At 37.8% G+C, this 12914-nt stretch overlaps 1 protein-coding gene across 10 annotated transcripts in view; it reads right to left on the minus strand.

Annotated features, from left to right (window-relative positions):
• Window positions 1–12914, minus strand: part of Kdm6a (lysine demethylase 6A) — a 150921-nt gene that overhangs the window by 88578 nt on the left and 49429 nt on the right. For all 10 annotated transcript variants that reach the window (XM_059251409.1, XM_059251415.1, XM_059251410.1 and 7 more), the window contains exon 4: window positions 5210–5259. In XM_059251409.1, coding sequence (XP_059107392.1) covers window positions 5210–5259 — 50 coding nt within the window. The remainder of the gene's footprint in view (window positions 1–5209; window positions 5260–12914) is intronic.

The following is a 12914-nucleotide window of genomic DNA, read 5'->3' on the forward strand; positions in this document are numbered from 1 at the left end:
GCAGAGCCAGGCGGATCTCTGTGAGTTTGAGGCCAGCCTGGGCTACACAGTGAGTTCCAGGAAAGGCTCCAAAGCTACACAGAGAAACCCTGTCTCGAAAAACCAGGAAAAAAAAAAAAAAGACTCATCTATAGCATGAAGGAAAAAAACACTTCAAATTAAGCTGTGATAACACTTAGACTTAGCACTAAAACAGTTTTTTAATAATTTTAAAGAAATTTTATTGTATTTATTTCTGTGAAAAACATTTTTGCATTGGGGATTGATACATGCCACAGTACAGGTGTGAAGTTCAGTTCTCTCCTTACACCATATAGGTTCTGGGGATTGAATGCAGCTCAGGATTGGTGGCAAGTGTCCCTTACTCACTGAGCAATCTTGTGCTTAAAATTCTTTTATACTAAATAAAAGATAAATCTTTATCACACTTCAATATTTTTAATACACAAAGGAATAAATAATGGAAATAAATTCATTAAGAAATCTTGCATGGGGCTAAGAAAGATGGCTCAGCAATTAGGAGCACTTGCTGTTCCTACAGAGAACCTGCCTGGCTTCAGTTTCAGCACCCATACAGTGGCTAACAACTGGCCTGCTCCAGGACCAGGAATGCATATAGCATACACATAAAATGAAAATAATCGTAAAAAAAAAAAAAGACAAAAGGAGAGAAGAACACACATTTTTAAAATATTTTTAATTCACTGTTGTCTTTGGAAGTGTATTGAAAATCATTTTTATATACCATGTTTATGGAAAAGCTAATGAAATTATTAATGAGGATAAATTCTCCCCCAAAACAGTTCATGTACACTAATGTAGGCACAATAAAATGCTAATATGAAAAACTGACAAACTTTAACATCTATGACACACAAATGAGAGTAAATGAGATATTTGTCTTTCAGAGACTGATATAATGTGCTTAATACTATTATCTCCAGTTGCATCCATTTTCATGCAAACAGCATAATTTCCTTTTTCTTATGACTGAAAAAAATTTCAGTGTACAGAAACCACGTTTTCTATATCCATTCATCTCTTGTTAGATACCCAGGTTGGTTCCATAACTACTGTGAGCAGTGTTGCAGTGAACAATGACATCTAAGTATTCTCTGTGATATGTAGACTTCAAGTCTTTTGGGTAAATAGAAATAGTATAGCTGGATCCAATGGTAGGTCTACTTTTAGTTTTCTTAAGAACCTCCATACTTATTTCTATAATGCCAGGACTAATTTATATTCCCAGAAGTGTACAAGGGTCTCCCTTCTGTCTCATCTGCAACAGCATTTGTTACTTCCTTCTGATGACTTCTACTCTGACTGGTGTAAGACATAATCCCAACAGAGTTTTATTTACATTTCTCTAATAACTAGTAATGTTCAACACTTATTCATATATTGACTGGTCCTTTGAGGATTAGGGCTTTGTAGGTTGTCATTTTTGTTTGTTTTAAATAGGATCTCATGAAGCCTAGGTTGACCTCAAACTCCCTAAGTGGTCAAGGATGACCTTGAACTTCTTATCTTCTGTCCTTCACCTCCAAAGTTCTGGAGTGATAGGCTTGAACCAACACATAACATTATGTTATGCTGGAAATGGAACCAGAGCTTTGTGCATGTTGGGCAAGCACCCCTCCAATTGAGCCACATCCCCAGACCATTGGTTGATTGTTTTGAGAAAGAAAATATTAGCTAATTTTTTTTAAGGATAGTCTTTTTCAATAACAACAACAAAAAAAAAAATCCTGGAGAAACTGGTTAACAATTTAAATGAGCAAAGAGGCTATTATCATAAACTGTAAAATTGTAAACTATTATACTGAATAGGTATGGAATAAAAGCATTTCCTCAAAAATCTAGAACCAAATAAGTATGACCACTCTTATTTTATATAATAATGGAAGTGTCAGTCAGGTCAGGTGAAAAAACAAAACAAGACTAGCAGGAAGGAAAGACGTTAAATTCCACCTGTTTATAGATGATATGTCTCTATATACAGAATAGCCTAAAGACTTTTAAAGATTATTAGAACTGGTAACTGAATTCAGTAAGATTGTAGAATGTGGCAATGTACTATTATAAAAATATGTCCTACATTCTAAGAGACTAGAACTTTTGCTGGACCTCACAGCCAGTTAATAATATACCTTGAGATCACTTAAGATTTAAGATTGCTATCCTACTGAGTAGTCTACCTGTTTGTTTAACCTTTAAGAGAACAATTTAACAACCAACCTTACTTACCATGGATTTGTTATTTAACAACCTAAGCTAATACACATAGCTGCAATTTTAAGGTATTTACTATTTCATGCCCCTAACCCAGAGAGTAATGAACCCATGTATGTATGTATGCTATGGTAGTCATTTGTTAAAGGCAACAAATAGGTAGAAAAGCAACCTTATAAAACAAATATCCACCAAAAATATTGGAAGCAGCATATAGATACTGTTCGATGGCATTTTTCGTTTGTTAACTGGATCCACTGTAATTAGTAACATCTTGTTCTTTGTAAAAGCCTGTTAAAGAGTTCTGTAAAGTATCCCTCATGTCTTACCCATGTGATGCTTTCTATGCTATTCAGTTAATACAGAACAAACCCCCTTTGTTAGGTGTAGGAGGCCAGCTCCCACCTTTTACAGGGTTCCTATGAGGAGGAGAGAGGCATATGGAATTTGCAAATAGAAAGATAGCAGAGATGAGACAGACAGAAACACAGGATAGCTTCAGGAGGGCCTGGGTCAATGCTCAACGGGCCCTTTCTGTCTCTTCAAAAGGGCTTTTTATAACAATGCCAAGGGGTGGGGCAAAAGACCTTCCCCTTGCTAGATCAAAGGACACCGCACAGCCAAGTGCAGACCCTTCCAAACACCTGGTAACCACACATATGGTCAAGCCATCCCCTTATGTAGCCCTGCTGGGTAAAGCAAGCTCAGATCTCACTAGGAAACCTCTGTGGACCTCCTCAGTTAGGGACACTTTCGCTCTCTCGCTCTCGCTCTCGCTCTCGCTCTCTCTCTCACTCTCACTCTCACTCTCTCACTCTCACTCTCACTCTCACAAGACAGCATCATTCAGGCAGCAAGATTCAGACTCACATAACAAATAGATAAGAGACAATGAAAGACACAGGAAGACAGAAGTAGAGAATTCATACCTGGGTTTGCTCTTGATAAAATTACTTCAAGGGGAAGTGCTTTACTTCCTTTTCTTTAATGTGACACTGGTGCGGTTTTGGTACTCTAAGGCTGTTACTAATAGGTTGACACCAACACAATAGAATGCAAAAAATATCAACATATAAAGAATCAGTGTTTTAACACAGAAATAACAAAAACTGTTAGTTAAGAAAGAAATAATGAGGGGCTAGGGAGATGGCTAAGTGGGTAAAAGTATTTGCTGTGCAAGCCTGAGGACCTGAGTTCAAATCCCTAGTATCCATGTAAAAAGCTGAGCATGTCCACATACGCTTGTAACTCAAGCACTAATGTGCAGAAACAAGTGGATCCCAGGAGCTCACTTACTAGCCAGCTTAGCTGAAATGGTAAACTCCAGGTTCAATGAGATCTCACCACAAAAGAGTAAGTTGGAGAGCAATAAGGAAGGCATCTAACATCCTACTCAGGCCCCTGATACACACCACACACACAAACCAAGGGTCTAGGGGAGTATAATGAAAGCAATCCAAAATTGACAATAAGCTACAAAAAATAAAATACCTGGAGGAAATTTAACTAAATAAATAAAAGACATTCACAATGAAAATTACAAAAGCGTTGATGAAAGAAAACGACGACACCAGAAAGTGGAAAGATGTTTCATCTTCATGGACTACAACAAAATTATCAAAAGTCCATACAACCCAAAGCAATTTACAGATTGTAGACATCACTTCAAAATAACAATGAAACAGAGGCAGAAAATGCAAACGCATATGGAAGCATAAAAGAGCCTTCCCCCCGCCCCTCCCCTCAAAAAACCAAAATGATATTGGAAAGTTAGTTAATAACAAAGGTGAGGTACAGCTGATTTCAAGTTATTCTACAGAGCTATGGTAGGAATTAGCAATGTACACAAAGGTAAAAGATCCCAGGAATAAACCTATGCAAATTAAGAAGCAACTGATTGTGGTTCACAAAGGAACCAAAAACATCACCAAGAGAAAAGGCAATCTCATTAATACAAGATTCTGCTAAAACTAGGAATCTCTATGCAGAGGATTAAAATTAAAATCTCTAATCCTGTGAAAAATCAACTCAAAATTAAATAAAGACATAAATTTCAGACCTGAAACTAGGAAGCTACTAGAAAAATAAACTCAAGAGAAACACTAGTACAGACAATGGCATTAGGATAGGCAATGATTTTGGAGATAATGCACAGGAAAATAAAATTCGTAAAAGACATAAAAGATTGTGCATAGCAAAGGAATCAATCAGTGAGAGTAACAAAAGGCTGTGGTGGCACATGCCTTTAATCTCATCCAGCACTGGGGAGGCAGAGGCAGTAGGAACTCAGTAAGTTTGAGGCCAACCTGGTCTATAGAGCAAGTTACAGGACAACCAGGGCTACACAGAGAAACCCTATCACGGGTGGGGGGAGGGGGATGACAAAACAACCTAAAATATGAGAAAAAAAAATTTGTCTACTATTCATTTGACCAATGATTTAATATCCAGAATATATAGGGACGTCAAAATTCTTAGCAAAATTTCATTCAATCCAATTAAGAAGTGGGTAAATTACCTATCTAAACATGCTACTCAAAAGAAGAGATTACAAGAAAACAACAAATATATGAACAAAGAGGTGAAAATGTAGCCCAGTTGTAGAATACTTGCCTAGCAAGTACAATGCCCTGGGTTCAGTCCTCAGCACCACACAAAGGAGTAATCCAAGCATTTGAGAGGTAAAAGCTATTAGTTGGCCATGTTTAATTTTTCACTTATTCCATGTGCAACCATCTTGGGTCAATAAAATATCAGCAATCTATTCATTTTTTAATAAAATACAAAGTAGTTAAATAAAAGACAAAAAACAAAAATGATACTGATTTCCCTTTTCAAATCTCTTTCCTGCAGAAGTAACATTTTCAAGTAATAATAATAAAATAAAAAAACAGAAAAAAACTCTAATGGTTTTTATAACAACCAATAATCTACCAACAAAAACAACTAGGAAATAAGCATGAAAATGTGTACCAACCTTCCAGTAGTCAGACTGTAAACTGTAGTACCTCTGGTATGCAGATAACGCTAAAAGAAGGAGAATAATTATGAGTCACAATTATGTTTCACTTTAAAGTCAATGAAAGTTTTAAGAAACATTATTATAGTATGTATTTTAAAAGCTGCTTCTGCTGATAAGCACTGATTTCTCACTTGAATCCACAAGACAACTAAAGAAGGATAAAAGCCTGGCATCTTTGCCTTCAACTATCTCCTTTACTTTGAGTCACCCACTTAACTCTACTGGTAGGCATATTAGTCACTCCAGGAATATCTGTCTAAAAATTTGTGATCTGTAACCCATCTCCTAACCCCACCTTCTCCATGCCTTGCCCCTCCTCATCAAGGCAAAGAAATAATATTCTTTAGCATTTACTGTCATCTTTCACATCCTGTTCCAAACTCCAGAAAGGCTTTGTTATAAACCTACAGTCACCCCAGATGCTTGGAAGGAGACTCATATCCAGATCACTCCATGAGATTACTACCAAGGCAGGAACAATCCTTGGTATTTCATAAGCAATGTGATCAGAGATACACAAATTCTCCAACAAAAGCAGAAGGCCATGCAGGTCAGATTCAATAAGCTATTTCTACATGCTCAGAAGTTCTAGTTCTGGAACTTTGCAATACTTAAAATGAGATGAAAAAACTCTTTAAAAGGAAGAAATGCTGCTTTCATAAGAGGAAGAGAATTCTAAAAGAAAAAAGCAGGATGCTAAGAAATAAAATTTCAAAAACAAAATTATTATAGAATAATGCAATAGAAGGATAAGATTAGGAAGCTCAAGAGAACCCATCAAAAATGAACAAAAAATACACAAAAAAGAAAAGAAAGAAAGGAAGAAAGAAAGAAAGAAAGAAATCAATTATGTAGCTCGAGTTTTCCTGCCTGGCCCACAGTCAGGATAAATCTCTCTCACCTGCCAGTCCCACAACCGCTCAGACCCGACCAAGTAAACACAGAGACTTATATTGGTTACAAACTGTATGGCCATGGCAGGCTTCTTGCTAACTGTTCTTACAGCTTAAATTAATCCATTTCTATTAATCTATACCTTGCCACATGGCTCGTGGCTTACCAGCATCTTCACATGCAGCTTGTCATGGTGGCGGCTGGCAGTGTCTCTCTTACTCAGCCTTCCACTTCCCAGCTTTATTCTCCTCCTTGTCCCGCCTACACTTCCTGCCTAGCCAATGGCCAATCAGTATTTTATTTATTGACCAATCAGCAACACATTTGCCATACAGAACATCCCACAGCACAATTAATCAATTAATCAATCAATCTATCAATCGCTTATTGGAGGGCTAACATATCAGCAATAGTGGTCCAAAGAGAAAGAACAGAAGCAACAGATAAAATTCAAACAATAATTTTGAAACAGGCACTAAAAAAGCCTGCTCTTGATAAAATGCATCAAATCCTCACTTGGGCCCACAAGCTAATATTAGGATGAGAAGACTTAAAATAACTCTGCTTTCATTTTGTATCTATGTCCCTTACATTTTCTCAAATTCCTGCTTAAATCTGCCTAACCTAACCTATCTCATTCCTGTCAAGGCTAAAGGCAAAGATAAGCTGTTTTCCAAAGCCTCCAGTCACCTTAAACTTTAAACCTTCCAGGATAGATAGCCCCCTTCTCCAATAAAAGCAATTATCCTTGAAGGTGAGGCTACAACCTGAAACTAAAGTAATCATGTTGTTGATATCAGATTAGTCCCTAACAATTTATCCATCCACCTTGTAGAACCAGAGCCGAGACAAAGAAGGACAGGACCACTTTTAACCCAGACTGCTTAATTATGCTACCTCTTGCCCTCTAGTTAAACCTAAGCCTCATGTCAGCACCCAGATGACAGACCCATGGGGCCACTAAACTCCTTTATCTGCTTTTCACACTGTGGCTACAATAAATAGGTCTCCTCTCCATTTTTCTACCATTACTCATTTGGTAACTGGTGCATTAAGACCTAGCTTAGCCTGTTGGAGTTATAGGAGCTTGGACTTCTACCCTTAAAAATTCAAGTTCCCAAAAAGAAAGCTATAGGTTACTAGACTGAAAAGGCCTACTACAACAGAAGTTATGTCTAGAAATAAGGTGAAGGAACATTTTCAAATTTCTAAAGGAAAATTATCTCCAACAATAAAACTAAGATATCCACATTTCTTAATTCAGAGAATAAAGGTATTTTGCATATATACAACAACTCAACCAAAATTAACCTCCAACATTCGGTAATATCCCCATAATTAGGAGCTTATAAAACCAGAAAGTCAAACTACAAGGACTCTGACCACTGGTCACAAGAAAGGGATCTGAGTACACCTCTGGCCCTGGGTAGAGACGTGATATTGTAAGCTGCCAAAATATTATAAAATTACTATCTAGTAGAGGCTTTCTGGTAAAGCACAAAGATATAACACAGTGTCCTCCCTTAAGAGTTAGTATAAATGTGCCTATTAATCACCTGGACAAGAAAACATCCCAAGAAGTTCATCTGTTCTTAAAACTTTGAAAATAATAAGCCCTACCTAAATCTCTATGGACATTGGACTCTTTATTTGGGGGAGGAGTGGGTAGTTCGAGACTGGGTTTTTCTATGTAACAGCCCTGGCTGTCCTGGAACTTACGCTATAGACCAGACTGACCTCAAACTCACAGAAATCTGTCTGCCTCTGCCTCCCTGAGTGCTGGAATTAAAAGCATGCGCCACCACCACCACCTGGCTTACATTAAAGTCTCTTATCCAGTGACAATGCTCTACTCCACAATGGTCTCTTTGGCCACTGCCCACTCCCATCCCTTGAGAATAATAAATTATATCTTCTATACTATACTCTTGAGTATTTTGCCTGAATTCTTCTGAAAAAGATCCCAAGGACTAGGGAGTCAGGGAGAGTCCAGAGAGAAATCAGTTAACAGTAGAACCTTTCTGGAAGAAAATACTGTCAAGTATGTTCCTCTAAAAGCATAATACATAGCAACAAAGAGGATACAAATCATTGAAAACCAGGAGACATAAATGAAATGAGCCTTTAAGAACACCCAAGACAAAGAAAAAGTGAAATCCCAGGATAACGACTATATATGGGCTCCACAAACAGAGAGAGGCCTATCTCTAGATTCTGCTCTCCTTTTGTAACTTCTTTTTCAATCTGAGAACTGAAGACCCATCTAGGGCCATATTTTTTCTTAACTATGTACAGTCTGGTGAACTTCTTTATCTGACCTCTACATGCTACAAAATAAACAGGAAGCAGCACCTACACACACAGAGAGAAATGTTAAGTACTCTGTTCTGATCTACTTTTTAAAATAATCCACCTGTTCCTTACATGCCAGAATTTCTAGTATTTGGCTGTTAGTCTTGCATAGTGTCCTAACTACAGGTATTAGATTTGCAAGGATTCACAAATGCCCAAGCCCATCCTCTTCCTCAAAAAGGGCTCTTGTAGAGGTTAGAGATAGCTCAGCGAGAACAAAGTGCTCTTCCAAATGACCCAGGTGCAATTCCAAGCACCCATATAGTGGATCTGTAGCCAACAGTTCCAAGGGATTCAATGCCCTCTTTTGGCTCTGCAGGCACCAGACTTGCACATGGTACATAGACATACATTCAGGCAAATTCCCATACACCTAAAGAGAAGGAGGGCACACTCTTATAACCAGAAGCTAAATCATGACTCAGAATCTCTTGTTTAGTTTGACTTCTGCTAAGAACCTACTACTATTATTGTGAACATAAGGTACTTCCTGTATACAGCTGTATTCGTGTTTATTCTCAGATGACTTGTGTACAGTGCCTCATTCTAAAACTTGAACTACCAACCCTCTTGCCTCAGCCTCGTATGTGTCATGAGACTTGGCTTTTTGCTCAATTTTTGCAAACTACACAATATATTATTAGAGATAATTTTATTAGTGGCCCTAAGAAAATGAAAAAAGAACACTAAGGAAACACTGAAATTTTACACAGAGTACACCCATGAAGAAAAAAGTAGAGGCTAATAATTGAAGAAAATACAGGCTATACCCGTATTGTTCCACTTCTTAATCTGTATAGCAACTGTCATTTCTAATAGTCAATTAACTACACAAATACATTTTAGATATTCTCTTATGTCTACATTTTCTGAAACTTTCTATGTAGTGCTTCCAAATCATGAATGCCACATTAACGGAGTCCTTTGGGTGCAAGCCCCTCAGACCCCTTCAAGGTCTAGAAAAGATGCTACATCAAGTGAGGGAAACCTAAGAATCTGAGGGCAAACGAATCAACTCACACACTTCTTAGCATGTCTCTTTATTGTTCTGCCTATTCATCTAATTTTCTTTTTAAATTAGCAAATTATATTCATTTTGGTTGTCGCTCCCACCCCCCCTTTGCCACCCCCTCCCCCAGAGCTGAGGACCGAACCCAGGGCCTTGCGCTTGCTAGGCAAGCGCTCTACCACTGAGCTAAATCCCCAAGCCCTCATCTAATTTTCTTGTCCTAATTCTAAATCCTTCCTAGCTTCTTCTCCATCTAGCCTAAAAATACTTCTTTTTTAGGAGACTTCAAGCAATAGAAAAAAAATTACAAGAGTTACCTCTCATTGGTCAAAAGCGCATTCCTAGGGTAAACCATTTACCATGGCAACACAAGGTTTCAAGGTCTCAGGACCAGAGGGAGAGGGCGCAGTGCCCAGTGCGACAAACTCTGAGACATAGTTCTTTATCAGCAGACTTGGCAAGTGGAAGAACTGGCATGCTTTTCTTAGGGTGCTTTATGTGGATAACCTTGGTTGGACACCTACAACTCTGACCTTGTGCATGAGGCCTTCAGTCTAGTTTAAAGTCTAGTTTGAAGTCTATTTGCTCTGAGGTAAAAATCAGCTAAATGTGTGCAGTTAGTCTGAGCAAAAGGAACAAAACAGGCTTTTAAGGGGCTACTGTCCTCATGGGACAATAGAGCTAGTTATGTAGCATATCTTAGTATATTTTCTATATATCAATTTTATACAGCTAAATGAGAAGTCATCTTCTGACCATCCACAGATATGTGTGCCCAATAGATGGAATATATACATGAGATAAACACACAAGCAGTGGGAAAACACCTATATCTGTTCTTAAGGAAGAAATGAAATGGCATATGAGAGAAATTACAGACAGGAGCACCTGGTCATTAACAGTCAGTAACTCCATGGTCTTACCAGGTGGGGCTCCCCATCAAAGAGTCTGGTGGGTCGACCTGCTGAACACTAGCTGTCACCTGCTGTATACTCCCACAGCCTCCTGCTACCAGCAGCTCTCAATACCACATAGGAAAAAAACCTTTTTTTTAATTTATGTTTTTAAACATAGTACTGAGGTGAGGGGATGCAGCTCAGTGGTACATACTTATCTAGCATGCACAGAGCTTCAGTTTAATTCTTAGAACAATGAGAGGCAGTGACTCAAAAGGCATCACAACTTTTTTTCCCTCAAGACAGGGTTTCTCTGTGTAACAGCCCTAGCTGTCCTGGAACTTGTTCTGTAGACCAGGCTGGCCTCCAACTCACAGAGATCCATCCACCTGCCTCTGCCTCCCTAGTGCTGGAGTTAAAGGCATGCACCACCACTGCCCAACTATTTTCATGTATCTTAACAAGTAACCTTTTCATTTGAATAATCCTAGTCTTTCTTTTCCCATAAAAAATTATACTAACCAACATATCACTGAAAATTAAACTATGATTTAAATTTGTCAGTGTTACAGAAACTGGTTTTATGCTACCCTAGTCCCCAGTTCTACATATATTAGTGTGTAGCTAGTTGGTAATCTTAAAATCAACGTAAACTAAATTACTAAACTAATTAGAACAACAAGCATTTCTATAGTAAATGGTATGACTGGCAATTCAGATTATCTGTTTCCAGCACATTCCCAAACTCCCATCACTGATTTAACAGTGCTGCTCCTGACAATCTTAGGGATAATATTAGTCTTGAAATGTGCCAATGATGATGCAGTGGGGAGGGGCTTGGACTTGCCTAGGCTCAGTGTGTCTGGCTCTGCTGACTCCTCATGGGAGACCTTGATTTGGGTGATGTGGGGATGTGGGGTGGCTAGGGAAGGAGGGCTGGAGGGTGGGAGGAGGGGGGGTCTGTGGGTGGTATGTAGAGTGAGTAGAAAATTTCTTAATAAAGAAAAAGAAATCCCAGCACTCGGGAGGCAGAGCCAGGCGGATCTCTGTGAGTTCGAGGCCAGCTTGGTCTACAAAGCGAGTTCCAGGAAAGGCGCAAAGCTACACAGAAAAACCCTGTATCGGGAAAAAAAAAAAAAAAAGAAGAAGAAGAAGAAGAAGAAGAAAAAGAAAAAAAAAAAAGAAATGTGCCATGAACTATGGTCCAACCACCACTAACTTATATATGAAAATCATGGGCAATGTTTTTCTCCCTACTACTGGATATGACCAATATATAACATAAAACACTACCACAAGAAGAGCTATTACCCCAGCACACAGAAGATAGCAGAAGAACCAAATGGAAAGAAGTTAGAACCTTCTTGACTTGAAACTGTGCCCAGAAACCAACCCATCTATTCACTTTCTAATTATGTGAATGCCTTTACTGTAGAAGGTAGTCTTTGACATTTGTATCCAAAAATCATTACATTCAACAGACATCTGGGACTACGACAATTCTGTAAAGTTAGGATAAAAAAACACCAAGACTGCTATTTTATGATTCCATTTAATTGTGAATAACCTGGAGTGTATGTTTTCAATAGCCTAATTAATAACACCCACCTCCTGACTACATAAAATTCACTTTCAGAATTAGGAACCCTTAGAGAGAAATCATAATACCATCCATATTAAATGAAACTGCATTATAAGAAGCACATTTTTATTACTAGTTGGTAGAAACATGGCATCTATACAACAATGTGGTAAATTAATAAATATGAAAACTAAATTCAAAGCCAGAGTTGATACTCTAAATTGCAAGTAGAGTTATAAATGAGGCATTTCTTCCATCTGTGTTTCTATTCAATTACATACTTTCTCAGTAATTACACTTTACCTCCATTAGGTCTGGCATCTTACTTTAAGATTCTAATAAGCTTTGTGTTTCTTAATCCACAGAAGTCAGTAAGATCCTATAAAGGCTATACAAGTACCTATCACCTGGGTCTTTCTAGTAAAATCTTTTCAAGCGGTCATTATTTCTAATCTCTAGCTATTTAAAAACAAAAGTTCTTAGTTCACTGTAGATATTTTTAAGAATGGAGAATGATACAAATCCTTCATTTCAATATCCTTGTTTCAAATCTGTTTCAGAATGACTGTAGTAAATGCATCAAAAACCGATTTTTTTGCTACACAAACTTACTATCAATTATTAGAAAATAGGCCTTTTATTGGTCTTACACTATAAATATCTCACAATCGAGTACTGTCATTTAACTTAAGAAAGCAAGTTCAGGCAAATTTCTACAAAGTACCAAATCTTGACATACAACCTGTCGTAACAATTTCTAACTATCTAAGAACTAAAACATTCCAAATCTACTTTGTCACAATATGACAGATAAGGGGTAAGAGGGTGGAGGGGGTAAGGAGGAAAAGAGGTCAATTACTTAAGGGAAGGAGGAAAAAGAAAAATATTATACTCCAACTAAATTGTACTTTTCTGAAATTTCTTCCA

This window comes from Peromyscus eremicus, chromosome X, assembly GCF_949786415.1.
Source record: "Peromyscus eremicus chromosome X, PerEre_H2_v1, whole genome shotgun sequence".
NCBI classification, from domain to species: Eukaryota; Metazoa; Chordata; class Mammalia; order Rodentia; family Cricetidae; genus Peromyscus; species Peromyscus eremicus.